The 19,994-nt window shown below is 40.7% G+C and overlaps 2 protein-coding genes across 2 annotated transcripts in view; both read right to left on the bottom strand.

Moving 5' to 3' along the window:
- The window catches only part of LOC135099113 (uncharacterized), a 15,949-nt gene extending 2,447 nt beyond the window's left edge, over positions 1-13,502 (bottom strand). Inside the window, 17 exon segments of the mRNA XM_064001545.1 lie at positions 1-378; positions 1,163-1,248; positions 1,250-1,351; positions 1,537-1,714; positions 2,136-2,254; positions 2,955-3,119; positions 3,121-3,153; positions 3,584-3,802; positions 4,643-4,672; positions 5,604-5,777; positions 6,344-6,549; positions 6,552-6,835; positions 7,901-8,145; positions 9,714-9,886; positions 10,839-10,950; positions 12,138-12,265; positions 13,379-13,502. The exon segment at positions 1-378 is cut by the window's left edge and continues 2,447 nt beyond it. Coding sequence (XP_063857615.1) covers positions 150-378; positions 1,163-1,248; positions 1,250-1,351; positions 1,537-1,714; positions 2,136-2,254; positions 2,955-3,119; positions 3,121-3,153; positions 3,584-3,802; positions 4,643-4,672; positions 5,604-5,777; positions 6,344-6,549; positions 6,552-6,835; positions 7,901-8,145; positions 9,714-9,886; positions 10,839-10,950; positions 12,138-12,265; positions 13,379-13,502 — 2,607 coding nt within the window. The 3' untranslated portion in view covers positions 1-149.
- On the bottom strand, positions 12,135-16,044 carry LOC135099105 (uncharacterized). The gene is made up of 2 exons (XM_064001540.1): positions 13,957-16,044; positions 12,135-12,265 (listed from the first exon to the last, which is right to left on the bottom strand). Exon 1 carries the CDS (start codon positions 14,713-14,715, stop codon positions 14,008-14,010), a length of 708 nt encoding a protein of 235 aa, XP_063857610.1. The 5' UTR covers positions 14,716-16,044; the 3' UTR covers positions 12,135-12,265; positions 13,957-14,007.
- Positions 16,045-19,994: the final 3,950 nt, after the last annotated feature.

The following is a 19,994-nucleotide window of genomic DNA, read 5'->3' on the forward strand; positions in this document are numbered from 1 at the left end:
AGGGCTTCCACAGGTTAACCAGAGTCTTCAGAAGCTCCCCAAGCATCACCACAATCTTCCCAGAGTCACCACAATCTCCCCAGAGGCTCCACAATCTCCCCAGAGTCACCAGAAGTCCCCCACTGACTCTACAATCCCCCCCAGGGCCTCTACAAGTTATCCCAGTGCACCTCCTTGCTTCTGGCCATATCTTTACCTAAAATAAAGCCAGGCATTAAATCAGATGGCATTTCTGTGTGATGTTCAATGTTACAACAAGAATTTATGGCCCATTTTGACACCTTGCCTTGCTGGTAATGTGACAATACCAGGGTCCCCTCGTCTGCGTCCCAGTGCACTGATGGTCTGTTGATGTCCACCCATGGATGGCCGAAGCAGCTGTTGGGGTGCAGAAGGTTAGTGGGGTGTTTTTGGTGTTTTTTTGGTGTTTTTTTGGTGTTTTGGTGTGTTGTGGTGTGTTTTTGGGTGTTTTTGGGTGTTTCTGGGTGTGTTTTATGAGTGTTTTGGTGTGTTTTTGGGTGTTTTTTGGGTGTTTTGGTGTGTTTTTGAGTGTTTTGGTGTGCTTTTTGGGTGTTTTGGTGTGTTTTGGGGTGTTTTGGTGTTTTTTTTTTTTTGCATAGTGATGATAAGCAACAGTACAGAAACACACAGACTCACACAGACAACACACAGCCACCAGCACTGCAACACACCTTCAGACACCCACACAGCATCACTCAAACACAGCCACAGACTCACACAGACAACACACAGCCACCAGCACTGCAACACACCTTCACACACCCACACAGCATCACTCAAACACAGCCACAGACTCACACAGCCAACACACAGCCACCAGCACTGCAACACACCTTCACACACCCACACAGCATCACTCAAACACAGCCACAGACTCACACAGCCAACACACAGCCACCAGCACTGCAACACATCTTCACACACCCACACAGCATCACTCAAACACAGCCACAGACTCACACAGCCAACACACAGCCACCAGCACTGCAACACACCTTCACACACCCACACAGCATCACTCAAACACAGCCACAGACTCACACAGACAACACACAGCCACCAGCACTGCAACACATCTTCACACACCCACACGAAGACCACAAACACACACAGCATCACTCGGACACAGCCACAGACTCACCTATAGTACACAGCATGTAGTATAACGCCAGTGAGGTAGCTGATGGCACACAGGACAGCAGAAATTATGATGAAAGTGTCGTATTTGAAAGTGTCGTATGATGAAAGTATTTGTCGTCCAGCCAGCAGATCCCCAAGGCAAGCCAAGCATCACTAGGTTCTCGATGAAGGCTAGGACTAAAAACAACACCTGTGGGGGGGTAGGGGGTGAGATAGCAGCGATGGGGGGAAGGGAGGGAGAGAATGAAAAATTTGTGTTAGCTTAAGTCATTGAATACTGCTTCAATATCAAACCTAACATGACTTAACCTAACTTAACGTAACTTAACGTAACTTAACCTAACCCAGCCTGACCTAACCTCACTGCAGCCTCACCTGTATCACTACGGTTGAATGACGACGCGCCCTCTGCTTTTTGACAGCCGAGGGCCTCTCCGACCTGAAGTACACTAGCGTAGAAGCAATGGTGCCAAGGAAAACGTAGAAATATGGACGCAGGTACATGAAAAAACACTGGCAACAGTAAAACGGTGTGCGTACTGGCAACACTGAACTGCGGGTGAAAGAAAACGGGGTCTTTTAATGTGTTGTTGGGTTTTTTTTTTTTTTTTGGTTTTTATGGGTTTTTATGGGTGTTTTTGGGTGTTTTGGTGTTTTAGTGTGTTTTTGGGGTGTTTATAGGTGTTTTTTTGGTGTTTTGGGTGTTTTAGGAGTATATTTGGAGTTTTTTTGGTGTTTTTTGGTAATTCTTGGGTGTTTTTGGTGTGTTTTAGGGTGTTTAAAGATGTTTTTGGGTGTTTTGGGCATGTTTTTTGGGTGTTTTGGGGTGTTTTAGGGTGTTCTGGGGTGTTTTAGGTATTTTAGGGTGTCTTTTAGGTGTGTTGTGAATTATAGTGTTTGTTTCATAGTGTTTAGCTTGTGTGTGTCCTTGTGTCACCTGCCACACACACACACACACACACACACACACTCACCTCTCCTCCAGCTTGAGTTTAAACACCAGCACCACCACAAAGTGTACACCCAACACCACAAACACCTTCCACGTGTGTGCCAGGGTGAACACTGTACAGGCGATGGCGCGGGACACCACCTGCGGACACATTGTTATTATTATTATTACTATTATTATTATTATTATTATTATTATTACTACTACTATTATTATTATTATTATTATTATTGTTACTATTACTATTTGAAACTCATAATTATACCTAAACACACACACACACACACACAAACAAAAAATAAATTAATAAATAAATGAATAAATAAGTGAAAAAAAAATTTAAACCCCAAAATTTACTTATAAGATAAAAAACACCATCAAAATTCACAAGCAGATCAAAAAACACCCTTAAACACCCCAAAAAACACACCAAAAACACCCCAAAACATCCTTAAACACACTAAACACCCCAAAAATAACCAAAAACACCCAAAAACCACCCTTAAATATCCCAAAAATACCCAAAAACACCCTTTAATACCCAAAAACACCCTTAAATATCCCAAAAACACCCAAAAAAACCCCTTAAACACCGTTATATACCCAAAAACACCCAAAAACACCCTTAAATATCCCAAAAACACCCAATAACATCCTTAAATACCCCCCCAAAAAAAAACACCCTTAAATACCCCAAAAACACCCTTAAACACCCTTAAACACCCAAAAACACCCCAAAACACCCAAAAAAACACACACAAAACCCAAAAAAACACTTTCACAAACCCAAACACACTTAAAAACACAAGATACACAATTAAACCGGCCCTAAGAACCGTACCTGGAAGAATATTGCGAACAGGAGGGGCAGTGCATTTAAAATAGTCAGCCCTCCGAGTTTGGAGAACCTGTGGTAGGATGTGAAGGACCAGGTGAGGGACACAAGGGAGATGAGGACAGAGAACACCGGTTTGGAACGCTGTGTGTTGTGGCCCAGTGGTGACAAAAGACAGGATGCTGCCCAGTGTCACGTCCTTAACCTGTTGTGGGAAAGTTGTGGTGTTAGTTGTGGTTGTAGGAGGAAGAGGAGGAGGAGGAGAAGGGGTGGGGATGATGGAGTGGTTGTCTTGGGTGTTTTTGTGTGTTTTTAGGTGTTTTTGGGTGTCTTGGGGTGTTTTGTGATGTTTTTGGGTGGTTTTGGGTGTTTTGTGGTGTTTTTTGGGTGTTTTTAGGGTACTAATGGGTGTTTTTGTAGTTTTTTAGTGTTTTTGGGTATTTTTGGGTGTTTTTGGGGTGTTTTTGGGTGTTTCAGTGTGTTTTTTTTGGTGTTTTTGTGTGTTTTGGGATGTTTTTGGGTGTTTTAGAGGTGTTTTTGGGTGTTTTAGGGTGTTTCAGTTTTTTTTTTTTTGTACTTAAACCAAAACACCCCCACACACCCACAAACACCCACAAACACACACACAAACGCACCTGGTCCAACTCAGTGTAATGCCTCCCAACGATATACAGCTGCAGAATTAACTGAAAGGCCGACTCGAGTGTGGCCTCCATGACGTTGGTGATTGCGACCCTCATCTGCACGACATGCTTAAAGTCATAATATTTTCTGATCTCCATGTCCCTCATGTGGTGCCGGTAGGTCTTGGTAGGCCCGTGGGGGGGAAAGCTGTTGTACGATTTCGAGTCCACCTGTAAGAGTGCCTGCGTTAGTCCTGGGTGGGTCTGAGGAGATGTACAGTGCGCCTGGTGTTGTTTTTGGGTGTTTTTGGGTGTTTTATGGTGTTAAATGGTGTTTTTGGGGTGTTTTTTGGTGTTAAATGATGTTTTTGGGTGTTTTGGGGCATTTAAAGGTATTTTTGGTGTTTTTTCACTAGGTTATGTTAATTTAAGGGTTAACTAAATTAGAAAATGGGTGTTTTGAGGTGTTTTTTGGTGTTTTTGGTGTGTTTTTGGGTATGTTTTTGGGTGTTTTGGCTAGGTTAGTTAAGTTAGGGATGGATGAAATAGAAAATGGGTGTTTTGAGGTGTTTTTACAGTGTTTTTGGGTATTTAAGGGTATTTTTTAAATTTCTGGGCTAAGTTAAGTCAGGGGTGGATGAAATAGAAAATGGGTGTTTTTGGAGTGTTTCTGGGTGTTTTTGGGGTGTTTGAAGGGGACTGAGTGTTTAAAGGATAAAGGAAAATGAATAAGTGTGTTTGGGTGTGTTTGGGGGTGTTTTGGGTGTGTTTGGAAGTGTTTTTGGGGTGTTTTTGCGGTGTTTGAAGGGGACTGAGTGTTGAAAGGGTAAAGGAAAATGAATAAGTGTGTTAGGGTGAGTTTTGGACTGTTTTGGTGTTTATGGGGTGTTTTTGGGGTGATTTGGTGTGTTTTGCGGTGTTTTGTGGTGTTTGGAGGTGAATAACAGTGTTTTTTTTGTGTGTGTGTGTGTGTGTGTGTGTGTGTGTGTGTGTGTGTGTGTGTGTGTGTGTGTGTGTGTGTGTGTGTGTGTGGGAAGAGTGAGTTGCTGGGCTCAGAGGCAACCCCCCCACTGGCGGGTTGTGCCTCTCTTTGTTATCAACCTGGGGGGGAGAGGGGGGTAGGGGGCAAGGGGGATAGGGGGCAAAGGGGTAGGGGGGGGTGTATGTTAGCTTGGGTTAAGTTGGATTACAGGAATTATTACTGTTATTATTGTTATTTTTGTTATCATGGTGTGTGCGAGAGAGAGAAAGAGAGAGAGAGAGAGAGAGAGAGAGAGAGAGAGAGAGAGAGAGAGAGAGAGAGAGAGAGAGAGAGAGAGAGAGAGAGAGAGAGAGAGAGAATTTTAAGTAAGTTTTCTCAATATCTACCTTCCCTCCCTCCCTTCCTCTCTCCCTCCTCCTTCTCCTCCTCTTTTAACCTCACACACACACACACACACACACACACACAGAGCTCCCACAAAAAAAAAAAATAAATAAATAAAATAAACAAAACAAATAAATAAAAATAAAATAATTAAATAAATAAAAAAAAAACCACCTATCAACTCAAGCTAAAAAAAACCCTATCCACTTGGAAACTCCCACCCAAACACCCTTAAACACTAAAAAACACCTTAAAATATACAAAACACCCCAAAAAAAACATTCCAAAAACACCCAAGAACACCCTTGAACACCCCAAAAACACACCAAACACCCCCAAAATATTGAAAAACACTCCAAAACAAACCAAAACACATCCAAAAACACCCCAAAAACACCCAAAAACACCCCACACACCCAAAAACACCCCAAAACACCCAAAACACACCAAAACACCCCAAACACATCCAAGAAAACACCAAAAACAAACCAAAAACACCCCAAAACGCACACATTCACCCCAAAGCACCCCATAGACAGTACATACCCCAACCTCCTGCATCTGACGCACTGTGACGTTCATGTGCTTCATCTGCGCGTAAGTATTTTCGAGGTACGCCATGACGAGGGCCAGGGGGGTGAGAAATATGAGCGTTTACAACGATACACGCAAAAACGAAGGTAGCAGTTTGAAAATGGGAAGGATATCTTGCTGCGTCACATGAATGTACAGATTCCAAGTGGACAACAGGGTAATTGGCAGCAGGATGAAGAAAACGGTGAATAGGAAATTGATCTTGTCTGGGTTGTCTGTTAGGTTGGCGAGGAATCCTTCTGCTTCCTGGGAGAGAGAGGGAGAGAGAGGGAGGGAGACATTGAGGGGTTTTTAGAGAGATGGGTAAATGTGTGTGTGTGTGTGTGTGTGTGTGTAGGGTGGTTTTTTTGTGTTTTTTTGTGTTTTGGGGTGTTTTTGTGTGTTTTGGATGTTTTAGAGTGCTTTTTGGGGTACTTTTCAGTGTTTTTTGTGTGTTTTTCAGTGTTTTTTGTGTGTTTTTGAGTGTTAGTGGGGTATTTTTTAGTGTTTTAGTGGGTGTTTTGTGAGTTTTTGTGGGTTTTGTGTGTTTTTGTGGGTTTTTGAGTGTCTTTTTGTGTTTTTTGTGTGTTTTTGGACATCTTGGGATGTTTTATGAGATGTTTTGGGGTGACAAAATGTGTTTCTGGGTAATTTGGGTGTTTTTGGGGTGTTACTGTTTGTATGTGGCTGTCTGGGTGTGTTAGTATGTGTTTCTTGGTGTTTCTTGTGTGTTTTTGGATGGTAAAGTGTGTTTAAGTATCATTTGAGTGCATTTTGAGTTTATTTCAGCCTTTTACATATAGTTCAACAAACAAACACACACACGCACTCACCTCCTCCTCGCCATCCACCAGCACCACCATCTCCTCGGACAGCGAATGATTAGCACTCGTCATGTTCCTCGTCCCCACCACATCGGAGTCATTGATGCTCTTCAGGTAATCTTGATGGTACTCCACCGCCAGCAGAATGTCGGTGTACACGTCTAGGTAGTAAAAAACCGACGGAAGCAGAAAACAAGAGAGAAAGAACCAAAATTCCAGCAGTGGCGTTGTGCTCTCGTCGACTCGTACATGGCCTGCAGCTGAGCGCGGGCCTTCGAACTGGCCTCTGTCGTTCCCAGTTGCACGCGAAGACACATCTCCGCGCTAGGCTTGGTTGAGTGCAGGAGCTTCTCGCACTCCAGCACGCACACCACTGCATTGTCGTACTGCCCCAAGTTGTTCCGTTCGGTGTAAAATTGCAGGAGTGTTTCGCCGTTTGTCGCCTTGCAATGCACCTTGCGGACCAGGCTGTACTCGAGGAACCGCTGCACAATGTCGTACCTGTGGGGTTGCTTTGGTTAGGTTAGGTTTGGTTTGGTTCAGTTTGGGGTGTTTTTTGGTGGTTTTTTTTTGGTGTTTTTTGTTGAATTAAAGTCTTTTTGGGTTTAAAAGTGTTTCTGGGTGTTTTGAAGTGTTTTTTGCTGAGTTGAAACGTTTTTGGGTGTTTTGGGGTTTTAAAAGTGCGTTTTTGTGTGTTTTTTGGGTGTTTTTGTTGAGTTGGTGTTTTTGTTTGGATGTGGAGTTTTAAAGATGTTTTTTTTTGTTGTTTTTGTTAAGTTAAAGTGTTTTGGGGTGTTTTTTGGGGTTTTGAAGGGTGTTTTTGGGTGTTTTTGTTAAGTTGAAGTGTTTATGGTTATTTTTTAGGGTGTTTTAGGGAGTTTTGGTTAAATTAAAGTGTTTATGGGTGTTTTTGGGTTTTTTTGTGGTTTTAAAGTGTTTTTGTGTGTTTTTGTTAAGTTGAAGTGCTCATGGTTATTTTTTTGGGGGGTTTTAAAGGGTGTTTTTGGGTGTTGTTGGAGTTTTTGTTAAGTTAAAGTGTTTATGAGTGGTTTTTGTGGTTTTAAGGGGTGTTTTTGGGTTTTTTTGTTAAGATAAAGTGTTTATGAGTGGTTTTTGTGGTTTTAAAGGGTGTTTTTGGGTGTTTTTGTTAAGATAAAGTGTTTATGAGTGGTTTTTGCAGTTTTAAAGGGTGTTTTTGGTGTTTTTTTTTGGTTTTTAAAGGGTGTTTTTTTTTGTGTGTGTTTTTGATAAGTGCAAGAGTATTATGTGTTGTTCTGTAGTGATCCTAATCTTCCTTCTCCTCCTCTTTTACAAACCCTAAGCCTCCACCTCCTCCCTCACTCTTCTTCTTCTTCCTCCTCCTCCACCTCCTCCTCTTCCTCCTTCTGTACAAATTCTAAATCTCTTTCTCCTCCTGTTATAAGCTCTAAACCTCCACTCCTCCTCCTCCTCCTCTTCCTGTACAAATTCTAAATCTCTTTCTCCTCCTCTTATAAGGTCGAGACCTCCACTCCTCCTCCCTCACTCACTCACTCACTCACTCACTCACTCCTCCTCCTCCCTCACCTGCTGGCATTGATGGCGTAGTAAACAGGCGTATAACCGATCTTATTGCAGCATATCAGGAGCATATCAATTACCGTCACATTTCCGTTCTTGGCCGCCATGTGCAGAGCTGACCCCCCGCGGTTGTCGACGAGGTTCAGACGTGTGCCAGCATTAATCAGCTGTTGAACGCAGGCCAGCTGGTTGTTCCGGATCACGACAAACAGCGGGGTTTCGCCTTGGTTGTTGCGTACGTCTGGTGATACCTTGAGGTTGTGAGGTTAGGTTAGTTTGGGTTGTGTAGGGGTAATAACACTCCAAAACATCCCAAAACACCCCTAAATATCCCTAAAACATACCAAAAACATCCCAAAACACCCTTAAATATCCCCAAAACATACCAAAAACATCCCAAAAGACCCTTAAATATACCCAAAACATACCAAAAACATCCCAAAACACCCCTAAATATCCCTAAAACATACCAAAAACATTCCAAAACACCCTTAAATATCCCCAAAACATACCAAAAACATCCCAAAACACCCTTAAATATACCCAAAACATACCAAAAACATCCCAAAACACCCTTAAATATCCCCAAAACATACCAAAAACATCCCAAAACACCCTTAAATATCCCTAAAACATACCAAAAACATCCCAAAACACCCTTAAATATCCCTAAAACATACCAAAAACATCCCAAAACACCCTTAAATATCTCTAAAACATACCAAAACACCTTAAATATCCCTAAAATATACAAAACATCCCAAAACACCCTTAAATATCCCAAAAACATACCAAAAACATCCCAAAACACCCTTAAATATCCATAAAACATACCAAAAACATCCCAAAACACCCTTAAATATCCCTAAAACATACCAAAAACATCCCAAAACACCCTTAAATATCCCTAAAACATACCAAAAACATCCCAAAACACCCTTAAATATCCCTAAAACATACCAAAACACCTTAAATATCCCTAAAATATACAAAACATCCCAAAACACCCTTAAATATCCCCAAAACATACCAAAAACATCCCAAAACACCCTTAAATATCCCTAAAACATACCAAAAACATCCCAAAACACCCTTAAATATCCCTAAAACATACCAAAAACATCCCAAAATGCCCTTAAATATCCCTAAAATATACAAAAAACATCCCAAAACACCTTTAAATATCCCCAAAACATACCAAAAACATCCCAAACACCCTTAAATATCCCTAAAACATACCAAAAACATCCCAAAACACCCTTGAATATCCCTAAAACATACCAAAAACATCCCAAAACATCCTTAAATATCCCCAAAACATACCAATAACATCCCAAAACACCCTTAAACACCCAAAAACAACCTTAAACACCCCAAAACACCCTTTAACACTCCAATAACATCCCAAAACACCCTTAAATATCCCCAAAACATACCAAAAACATCCCAAAACATCCTTACACACCCAAAAACAACCTTAAACACTCCAAAACACCCTTTAACACTCCAAAACACACCCCAAACACCACAAAACACATTCAAAACACACCAAAACACTCCTAAAGCACCCTTAAACACCCAAAACTATCCGCAAACCACTGCAAACATCCAAAAAACACTTTTAACCATCCCCAAAACACCCAAAACTACCCCAAAAAAACACTGCAAACACTCCAAAAACACCCAAAACCCCAAAAAACACACCAAATTTCCCTAAACATCCAAAAAACACCCCCCCAAAAAAACACACTAACCTCCGCAACACACCCCAAACACTACAAACACCCCCAAAAACACCCCAAAACGCCCCTAAGCACACCTTCAGGGACAGAAGCCGATGCATCATGTTCGGGTAGCCTTGCTGGGCAGCCAGGTGGAGCAGGGTGAAGCCGTCTGACCTGGCCGCGTCAAGAGAACACACGGCAGTTTCTTCAATGACCCGAACTATGCAGAGACCAACCTCCTCACGAGATATTATCCTCCAGTCCTTGTCTGTTGGGTTAGGTTAGGTTAGGTTAGGTTAGGTTACGTTAGATTGGGTTGGGTTAGGTTAGGTTAGGTTAGGTTAAGCTAGGTTAGGTTAGGTTAGGTTAGATTAGGTTAGGTTAGGTTAGGTTAGGTTAGGTTAAGCTAGGTTAGGTTAGGTTAGGTTAGATTAGGTTAGGTTAGGTTAGGTTAAGGTAGGTTAGGTTAGGTTGGGTTAGGTTAGGTTAGGTTAAGTTACGTTATGTTAGATTGGGTTAGGTTAGGTTAGGTTAGGTTAAGCTAGGTTAGGTTAGGTTAGGTTAGGTTAAGCTAGGTTAGGTTTGGTTAGGTTAGGTTAAGCTAGGTTAGGTTAGGTTAGGTTAGGTTAAGCTAGGTTAGGTTAGGTTAGATTAGGTTAGGTTAGGTTAGGTTGGGTTAGGTTAGGTTAGGTTAGGTTGGGTTAGGTTAGGTTAGGTTAGATTGGGTTAGGTTAGGTTAGGTTAGATTGGGTTAGGTTAGGTTAGGTTAGGTTACGTTAGGTTAGGTTAGGTTAGGTTGGGTTACGTTAGGTTAGGTTAGGTTGGGTTGGGTTAGGTTAGGTTAGGTTAGGTTAGATTGGGTTAGGTTAGGTTAGGTTAGGTTGGGTTAGGTTAAGTTAGGTTAGGTTAAGTTAGGTTAGGTTAGGTTAGACTGGGTTAGGTTAGGTTAGGTTAAGCTAGATTAGGTTAGGTTAGATTGGGTTAGGTTAGGTTAGGGGGTGTCTCTCTCTCTCTCTCTCTCTCTCTCTCTCTCTCTCTCTCTCTCTCTCTCTCTCTCTCTTACTCTCAATACATACTCAATCTCTCTCTCTCTCTCTCTCTACCTCACAAACACACAAACTTTGTCTCTCTCTCTTTTTTTATGTTTCTGTCTATATATTCCTCTCTCTCTCTCTCTCTCTCTCTCTCTCTCTCTCTCTCTCTCTCTCTCTCTCTCTCACCTTCAGCAGAAAGAGAGGCGTTCTCCTGCAGCAGGGTGTTGACAATACTAGTGTGGCCGGCAAAGGTGGCCAGCCCCAGTGGAGTGCGGCCCAACCGATCACAAGCATCCACCTGTAGAAGAGGCGGTGGTGGTGGTAGTAGTGGTGGTGGTGGTGGTGGTGGTTGAAACAGTGAACATGGCTGAACAAACTGTCTCTCTTGTGGATGTCAACAAAACTAAGTTAATTTGTGTTTTTTTCAGTTGAATGATGAAATGTAATTGTTTATGAAGGGCAGGTAAGTTTGGTTTACTGTGCTGGTCAGGGGGGCTAGGTGGGGGGCAGTCAAGGGTGCCAACATAACACAAGGGTCTCACTAAAAGCCTTTCTTCCTTCTAGTTGAAATGGCAAGGGTTTTCAAGGGTTGTTTTTAAGGTTCTAGTGACAGATTAACAAGATTTCTACATTCAAAAGGCTCTATTTGAAGTGGCAAGGGTTTGCAAGAGTGTTTTTAAGGTTCTAGTGACAGATTAACAAGATTTCTACATTCAAAAGGCTCTATTTGAAGTGGCAAGGGTTTGCAAGAGTGTTTTTATGGTTCTAGTGACAGATTAACAAGATTTCTACATTCAAAAGGCTCTAGTTGAAGTGGCAAGGGTTTTCAAGGGTGTTTTTAAGGTTCTAGTGGCAGATTAACAAGATTTCTACATTCAAAAGGCTCTAGTTGAAGTGGCAAGGGTTTTCAAGAGTGTTTTTATGGTTCTAGTGACAGATTAACAAGATTTCTACATTCAAAAGGCTCTAGTTGAAGTGGCAAGGGTTTTCAAGGGTGTTTTTAAGGTTCTAGTGGCAGATTAACAAGATTTCTACATTCCAAAGGCTCTAGTTGAAATGGTGAGGGTTTTCAAGGGTGTTTTTAAGGTTCTAGTGGCAGATTAACAAGATTTCTACATTCCAAAGGCTCTAGTTGAAATGGTGAGGGTTTTCAAGGGTATTTTTAAGGTTCTAGTGACAGATTAACAAAGATTTCTACATTCCAAAGGCTCTAGTTGAAGTGGCAAGGGTTTTCAAGGGTGTTTTTAAGGTTCTAGTGACAGATTAACAAGATTTCTACATTCCAAAGACTGTGTAGTTGAAGTGACAAGGGCTTTCAAGAGTATTTTTAAGGTTCTAGTGGCAGATTAACAATATTTCTACATTCCAAAGGCTCTACTTGAAGTGACGAGGGTTTTCAAGAGTATTTTTACAGTTCTAGCGACAGATTAACAACACTTCTGCATTATCAACCCCCCCTCTCTCTCTCTCTCCCCACACACTCACAGACAAGCCCCGAACAAGGAGGTCAACCACCAGGTCATCGTAACCCTTCGATGCCGCCCAGTGGAGGAGAGTTGATCCCACGTGGAACTTCAAAATAGGCTCCACCCGTTCCAGTCCTCTCTCGGTGCCTGTGTGGAGGGTTGGATTGCATTAAAAAGGGTCCAAAGGGGGTTTTAAGGGTTCTAATCCTATTCAAGGGGAGTTTTAGGGGTTCTGATCCTATTTAGGAAAGTTTAAGGGGTTCTGAATCTGTTTTTCAGTCTGTAAAGGGAGTTAGAAGCGTTATTATTACTTCCTGTGCCTAAAAAGGGGATTACTCATGCTAAAAATGGTGTTTAATCCTATACTTGCGCTTATAGATGAGATAGGAGGTAATAGAGAGGTTTCGGCTGTGTTTAATCCCATTCCTACATCTATAGATGACATGAAGGGGGTGAATTTGTGATATATAGGGTAATAATGAGGTTTTAATGGTGTTTAATCCTATTACTGTGCTTATAGATGAGATAGAGGATAATAAAGAAGTTTCGGCTGTGTTTAATCCCATTCCTACGTCTATAGATGACATAAACCTAACCTAACCTAACCTGACATATTCTCACCTCTCACGAACTTGTACCATTCACGGCCACCTTCCATACCTTTCTCCCTTAAAGATTGAATCACGCTCCTTTCACTCTTCACTTTAGCATTCATTATCATTCGTCTTGTCAACCGCTGCTGCTTCACATACGCTGTCCATGCATTCTGATACTCATTCTCTGCCTCATCGCTTTCATGCCTCTTTTTCCTCAGCCATCTACACTGTCTACTCATTCTCTTTCGCTCCTTCCTAGCTGCTCTGATTTCATCATTCCACCATGGTTTACATACATTCTTTCTTCTACCTACTCTCACAAACCCTATCTGGTTCTCAGCAGCACCCCTCACGTCCTCAACCAGTTTCTCATTCAGATGCTCCACGTCATGCACACTTTCGTCGTCCCAGCTTCTCTCACTCAGATCAACCTGAAAGTTCTCCCACCCTACATCTCTCAGTCTCCACTTCTTTTTCTTACTTGCCACTTTCACTTCATTCCCACCCTGCATCAAGCACTCCACAACTAGCATGTTGTGATCAGACACAATATCAACCAAACCATCCTCATCTATCCACATGTGCGACACAATTTCACGCATTCTTCCATTCACCAACATGTAGTCAATTGCCGATTCCTGTTCTCTTGCACTCCAAGTCACACGCCCCTCAGCCAAAGTAACATTCAGATTTTCCAGCCCCAGTTCATCAAGGAACTCTCCAAGCATTTCACCATTCCTGTTCACCTGTTCCCCCAGTATTCCCACATGTGCATTCATGTCACCCATAACTAGCACTCTCCTCTCCATGCTCTCTCACAACTTTCTTAAGTATGTCATACTTCCTCCTATTTTCCCTCTCTGCTCTTTCACCCATGACAGTCATGTACGCTACCACTAGTACCACCTTCTCTGGTCTGCCACGACCATCCATGCATTCCACTCTGACTGCAAGCACATCCTCACTACTTGTACACTCCCCCACATCAATCTCCTCTACTTTCAGTCCTCTTTCTTTCTTGTAGAGTAGGGCTACGCCTCCTCCCAGTGTTTCCTGTGCCTTACGCCCCTTTCCAATCATAACGTACTCGCATCCCTCCATTCGTACATCATCTCTCAGGTGAGTCTCAGTGAGCCCGACTGAGTCAAACCTCCACTCCCTGAGCTCCTTGCATACATCCTCAAACTTGCCCACACCCCATCCTCTCACATTCATACAGCCAATCTTCACACATTTACTTGCCTGGTTAGTCTCTTTTCTTTCATGTTTGCTGACATCAGTGGGTCCTCCTCGTCATGCGTCGTCCACACAACACACCTGCCTCGCCCTCATCCACTCGGCCAGTCGACGTCCTAGCCTCTCATTCACGTTGTGGTTGAGGTGGACCCCGTCTCTCCCGAAGAATTTGTCCTGGTCAAGGATCCCATCCATGTCCAGGAAGCTCACGTTGCCCTTCTTCTCTGTCATCCATTCCATCTTGACCTTCATGAGTTCCATGCATATCTTGCGGTTCGTTTCTCTTCTGACCCTCTCATGCTGCACTCCTTCCCGTGGGCGCTGCAGGACCCCCACCACAGCCACACACATCTTCTCTTCTGCTGCCCTCACTGCTTCTATCACTTCCTTTACTGTGTCTTCAGCACTTGCCTCTACTAAGTTGTTGCCTCCTCCTTGGACAACTAGCAGGCTTCTCTCTTCCATTTCTTGCACTTCTTCCTTGACTTTCCTCTTGACGTCTTGAATCTTAGCACCTCCCATGCTGGTGCACTCAATTTCCCTTCTCACAAAGTCGGGAGTCTTCCTTACCATGCTGTCTCCAATGACACGTAGTGGGGCTTTCTTGATTACCATTCTCTTCTTCCTTGGGCGTCTGTCTGTTCTGGCCACTTCCACCACTTCTTGCTGGTCTTTTCTTTCTTCAGTCTTCGTCGTCTGTGCTTCTGCCTCTTTCATCAGGTTTTCTGTCTGGGTGCTCTGCTCCACTCTCTTCTTTTTCTTCATCCTGGTTCCTCAATTCATTGAGGCTCTTGCTCAGGCATTCCCTGCAGAGGAACACCAGAAGCTCGAATCCCAGCGCCTTCATGTTGGCCTCCCTCATGCCCACACAGGCTACATGGAACCAGGTCATGCATCTCTCGCATGCCACAGCCCTTTGCCTGTTCGCCACACTCTCCTCGCATGAACCACACGCGCTCATCACCATTTTCAGGGTATTTCAGCACACAGGCAAGAGAAACAAACCACAAAACTCAGAGAAAACTCAGAGAGCAAGGCAAAGCCACTTGTACACACTCGGAGCGGAGGGGGCCCATTGTTATCTCGATCTTGATCTTGATGGTACAGGTGGCAGAGGATCACTCCTGAGCCAGGCCTTTGGATCGGCAACTCCTGTAGAAAGGGGGAAAAAAAAAAAAAAAGAGAAACGAACAGCATCCTCTATCCTAATTGTTCATACACCTGGCACGCCACATTCTCTCCAGAAACTCTTTCACCGCCTCAATCATCCTTTCATTCGCCTCTCTACCCAGTCCCAGCAACAACACCATCCATTCCTTTCCTGTCTTCTCCACTCTTTCATTCCTATCATGCCCTAACTCAGTCAGTATCACTTGCATCATGTTATTGTTATCTTTGTTAATCTTGATCTTGTCCTTTTTTCCTGCATGCTTTCTATCAGTTACTCTTTGGTTCTGTTAATTTTTTCAACTTAATATTTTCATTCTTGTTAATATACTACTGTTGTTGTTGTTGTTGTTGTTCTTGTTGGTATTGTCACTTCTTCTACTGTTCTTGTCACTATTATCATCATCATCATTGCCTTGCTTCCTCACCACACATACACACACACACACACACACACACACACACACAGAAGAGAAAATAAAGAAAGCGTTTACATTTGAGAAAAAAAATTTTAAACGCCAATAACTTCCACTACAGCCTGTTAAACTATCCCTGGAGCCTTGAAAACCCCAATAACTTCCACTACAGTCTGTTAAACTATCCCTGGAACCTTGAAAATGCCAGTAACTTCCACTACAGCCTGTTAAACTATCCCTGGAACCTTAAAAACCCCAATAACTTCCACTACAGCCTATTAAACTATCCCTGGAACCTTAAAAACCCCAATAACTTCCACTACAGCCTGTTAAACTATCCCTGGAACCTTAAAAACCCCAATAACTTCCACTACAGCCTGTTAAACTATCCCTGGAACCTTGAAAACCCCAATAACTTCCACTACAGCCTGTTAAACTATCCCTGGAACCTTGAAAACCCCAATAACTTCCACTACAGCCTGTTAAACTATCCCTGGAGAGAGAGAGAGAGAGAGAGAGAGAGAGAGAGAGAGAGAGAGAGAGAGAGAGAGAGAGAGAGAGAGAGAGACTGAGAGAGAGTCTCTCTCTCTCTCTCTCTCTCTCTCTCTCTCTCTCTCTCTCCTATTTTTTTTTGTGGACAGTATTTCACTTAGAGTTTCCAGTTTTGGTCTAATTGTTGTAGTAATTATCTTTTCTGTCAAATCCTTATCCAGAAAATGAAAAACCATCTTTTTGTTCCTCACTATCCAGTCTGTATATTTTTTCTGCATACTTCACTGGTGATAGGTTATCCCATATCACTAATCCAAAGTCTTTTTGTTCATTTACTTTTTGAATCATGTGTACTTTCTGAGCTTAAGGAGCATTCATTTATGTTGCATATTGGTGTGAACAATTTCACCTGCACTTCTCCAAAATATTATGTGACATACTATCTGGTCTCATTGCTATACTTTTTTCCAGCTACTCCATCAATTAATGTACATATGTCTTCTCATTATACTCTCTTTCACTTTGAACTGAGCCATTCTTTTTGTCTTACTTTCTTCATTATATGTATGTAAACATTTTAAAAAATATCCGTTACATTTCTCGCCAAAAGTAACATTTCTGCTGTTTATAATTTAGTCCCCCATTATTCTCTTGTAGTCTTCATATGAAAAATAATCACTTTTAACTGAATTGCTTACAAATAACATTCAAAAGCAGGCTATGAAGCCTGTGATCAAACTCCAAGTTGCTATTCAAAGTAGTATGCATTGCATGCATGTCACAGAATTAGTCTGATTTTCTAAATCCTGCCTAACATCCTCTTCAGTATTCTTACAGATCTTAAATATTTTTACAGATCGTAAATTGATAATCAGAGCCAGCTTCTTATTCTATTATCATAATTCTATATGGAGCTGAGTACTTTCTTGTGTATGTTCTGGTTCTTTGTTTAAGCAGTTTTTTGGAGTTTCATTTTATGATGCCTGTTTTCTCATCTCAAAGTTGATATGTCATAATAGCAGTCCAAGTCATATATTCTATACAAAATCTTGTACATCTCAATAATAATTTCTATCTCTTTTTCAAAAGCTCAGTAATCAAGTGAAGAATGAGTCATTCATAATGCAGCTTGATGTTATTCAGCTATGGTCGTGTGACATGGATTACATAATATTGATCATATATGGCTCACATTTTACATTTTGTTAAATTAATAAAACTTTAAAAGGAATTTCAGAGATGGATAAGAGACCATCCATGGTGTGGAGAAGGGAAACTATAGCTTAATATTTTCAATAACCCATGATATAATAAAGCTATTTGATATCCTTGTTTCTAAAACATTATATAAAAGAGAGCATCTTAAAAAAATTTTGGGATAATTTACAAAAGCATTGAATCATCATAAAAATATAAGATCTATGACTAAAACTAAAGGGAAAAATTCTGCCACTCATGTATTTATTAAAGAAAACTCGTATTTTATACAGATTTAAGATACTACAAAACTCATTTTAAATTCGTCTATTTTCTCCAAACAGAAAATTTATTCGGATTTTGAACTGCAAGGGATCATATGGAGGAGAAACTGAATACCAAAACATACCAAACCATCAGCCAGCGCATGGCCACGGAGGAAGCTGCCTGTGCCCTTCTTGAGGGAAGCAGGAGAGATGATGAGTGAGTTGATCAAAGATTTTCTCATGCTGCATGATATCAGTGAATTACATTTCAGAAAACATTTTAAAAAGAATAAATATAGAATGAACATGTTGACTATTTGATCATACTGGCAGCATTCTAATATATATATATATATATATATATATATATATATATATATATATATATATATATATATATATATATATATATATATATATATATATATATATATATATATATATATATATATATAATGTATATGTGTATGTATGTATTTTCTTAATTTTCTTGTGTGGAGGCTGCTGGCCAAAACCATACATAAACTAAGTTCAGAAAATCTGTTCAAACATGGAAAAGATGAAAGCCTAGCCTGAAAGTAATTTTTTTCCATATATATTTTTTTTAATTAAAAGAATTGCTATTGTGTGGAGTGGTTGTTGGTCATAACAGGTACATATTAGGAGGAATTGTTGTGTGTGTTTACCTTGTTGTATGTACCTAGTTGTATTGTACAGGATCTGAGTTAAAGTTCATTTATCCTGTCTCCATATCTAGAGTTATCCAATTTTTCTTTAAATTTACTCATATTAGCAGCTGTAACCACCTCCTCACTGAAAGTATTCCAGAGATCAATGCTTCAATACAGGAAACTACATTAAATTTACTCTTCTTTATTTATTTTTTTGTAGGTCATCTCGTACATTTTATTTTCTTATCCATGTGTATCCCCAAAACTTGTCTAACTTTTTCATACAGTTTATTAATTTGTACATTGTTATCAAGTCTCCCTTTTCTATATTCTCTTCCAATCTTGTTAATCTCATTTCTTCCATATGCTCTTCATAAGTCTTTTCCTTCAGTTCTGGTACCTCTTCATTGCTATCCTCTGTATTCTTTGGAATTTCCTTGTATTCTTCTTCCTATGTGGAGACCATACAACTACAGCATACTCCAACTTGGGATGTATAATTTTTGTAATTATTTATTTCATCATATCCATGTCCATGTAGATAAAAGCCACTCTAATGTTACTTATCATCCTATATGTGGAGCCAAATATCCCACTTATATATGTCTCTGGTGACAGTGTGTCCTGAATAACCACCCCAAAATCTTTTTCTTTATTACTTTTAATTATTATATCTTTACCCATTTTATAGTTCCATGTGGGTCTCCTTGTACTTTTCCTATTTCCAGCAAATGGCATTTCTTAGGACCAAATTCAAGTTTCCACTTTAGAATCCAAGCATAAATTTTATCTAAATCTCTCTGTAGCTCCTTAAAATTCTCCTGGGTCTTTAAAGGTCCTAGCAACTTTGCATCATCAGCAAACAAATTAATGTAGCTATTTAATCCTTTCTGTACATCATTTATGTAAATCTAAAACATAATCAGTGCTAATACAGGTCATTGGAGTACTCCACTTGTTATCTCACTCCAACATGAACTATTTTCTCTGATTTTTGTCCTCATTTGTCAGTCCTTCAAATAGTCTTGTATCCAAATTAATGTTTTGCCTTTTAAACCTCCTGTATTTTCAGTTTCTACTGTAGGCTCATGTGTGGAACCCTGTCAAATGCTTTTTTATATCAAGATATAGAGCATCCATCCATCCATCTCTTTTTAACACCACATCTATCACTCTTGTATAAAAAGCTCAACAGATAATAAAAAGAAATGGTGCAGTACTTGGAAGAAAATGAGGTAATTACAAATAAACAATTTGGATTTAGACAAAGAAGATCATGTACTTGGAAGAAAAGGAGGTAATTACCTCCTTTTCTTCCAAGTACTGCACCATTTGTTTTTTTATTAATTTCGCAGACACCAGTTAATGAAACTGGCCTGTAGTTTAGTGGCACCATTTTGTCACCTCCTTTATAGACTGGCATTATATTGGCTCTTTTTCATTCTTCAGGCACTTTTCCTTCTTTCAATGAACAATTTACCACATTTCAAATTGGCTCCACCAGATGGTCTCTACATTCTTTCAGTACCCACCCTGACACACCACCTGGTCCCATTGCTTTTCTAACATCTAAGTCACTCAAAAGCTTGTAGATTTCATACTTTTTCACCTTAATTTCATGTAAATCTTCATTTGATAATCCACCTGTAGGCACTACAAAGCTGCTTCTTTTTTTGACACAGATTTAAAACTCTCTTTCATAATTTCACTCATTTGCTCATCATCTTCATATGTCCTTCCAGCTCTTTTGAACTTAACAATACTATCTCTATGTTTCATTTTACCATTTATGTATTTATAGAAGGCTTAGGTTCCTCTTTACATTTGTCCACTGT

Source organism: Scylla paramamosain, unplaced genomic scaffold (assembly GCF_035594125.1).
Source record: "Scylla paramamosain isolate STU-SP2022 unplaced genomic scaffold, ASM3559412v1 Contig104, whole genome shotgun sequence".
NCBI lineage: Eukaryota > Metazoa > Arthropoda > Malacostraca > Decapoda > Portunidae > Scylla > Scylla paramamosain.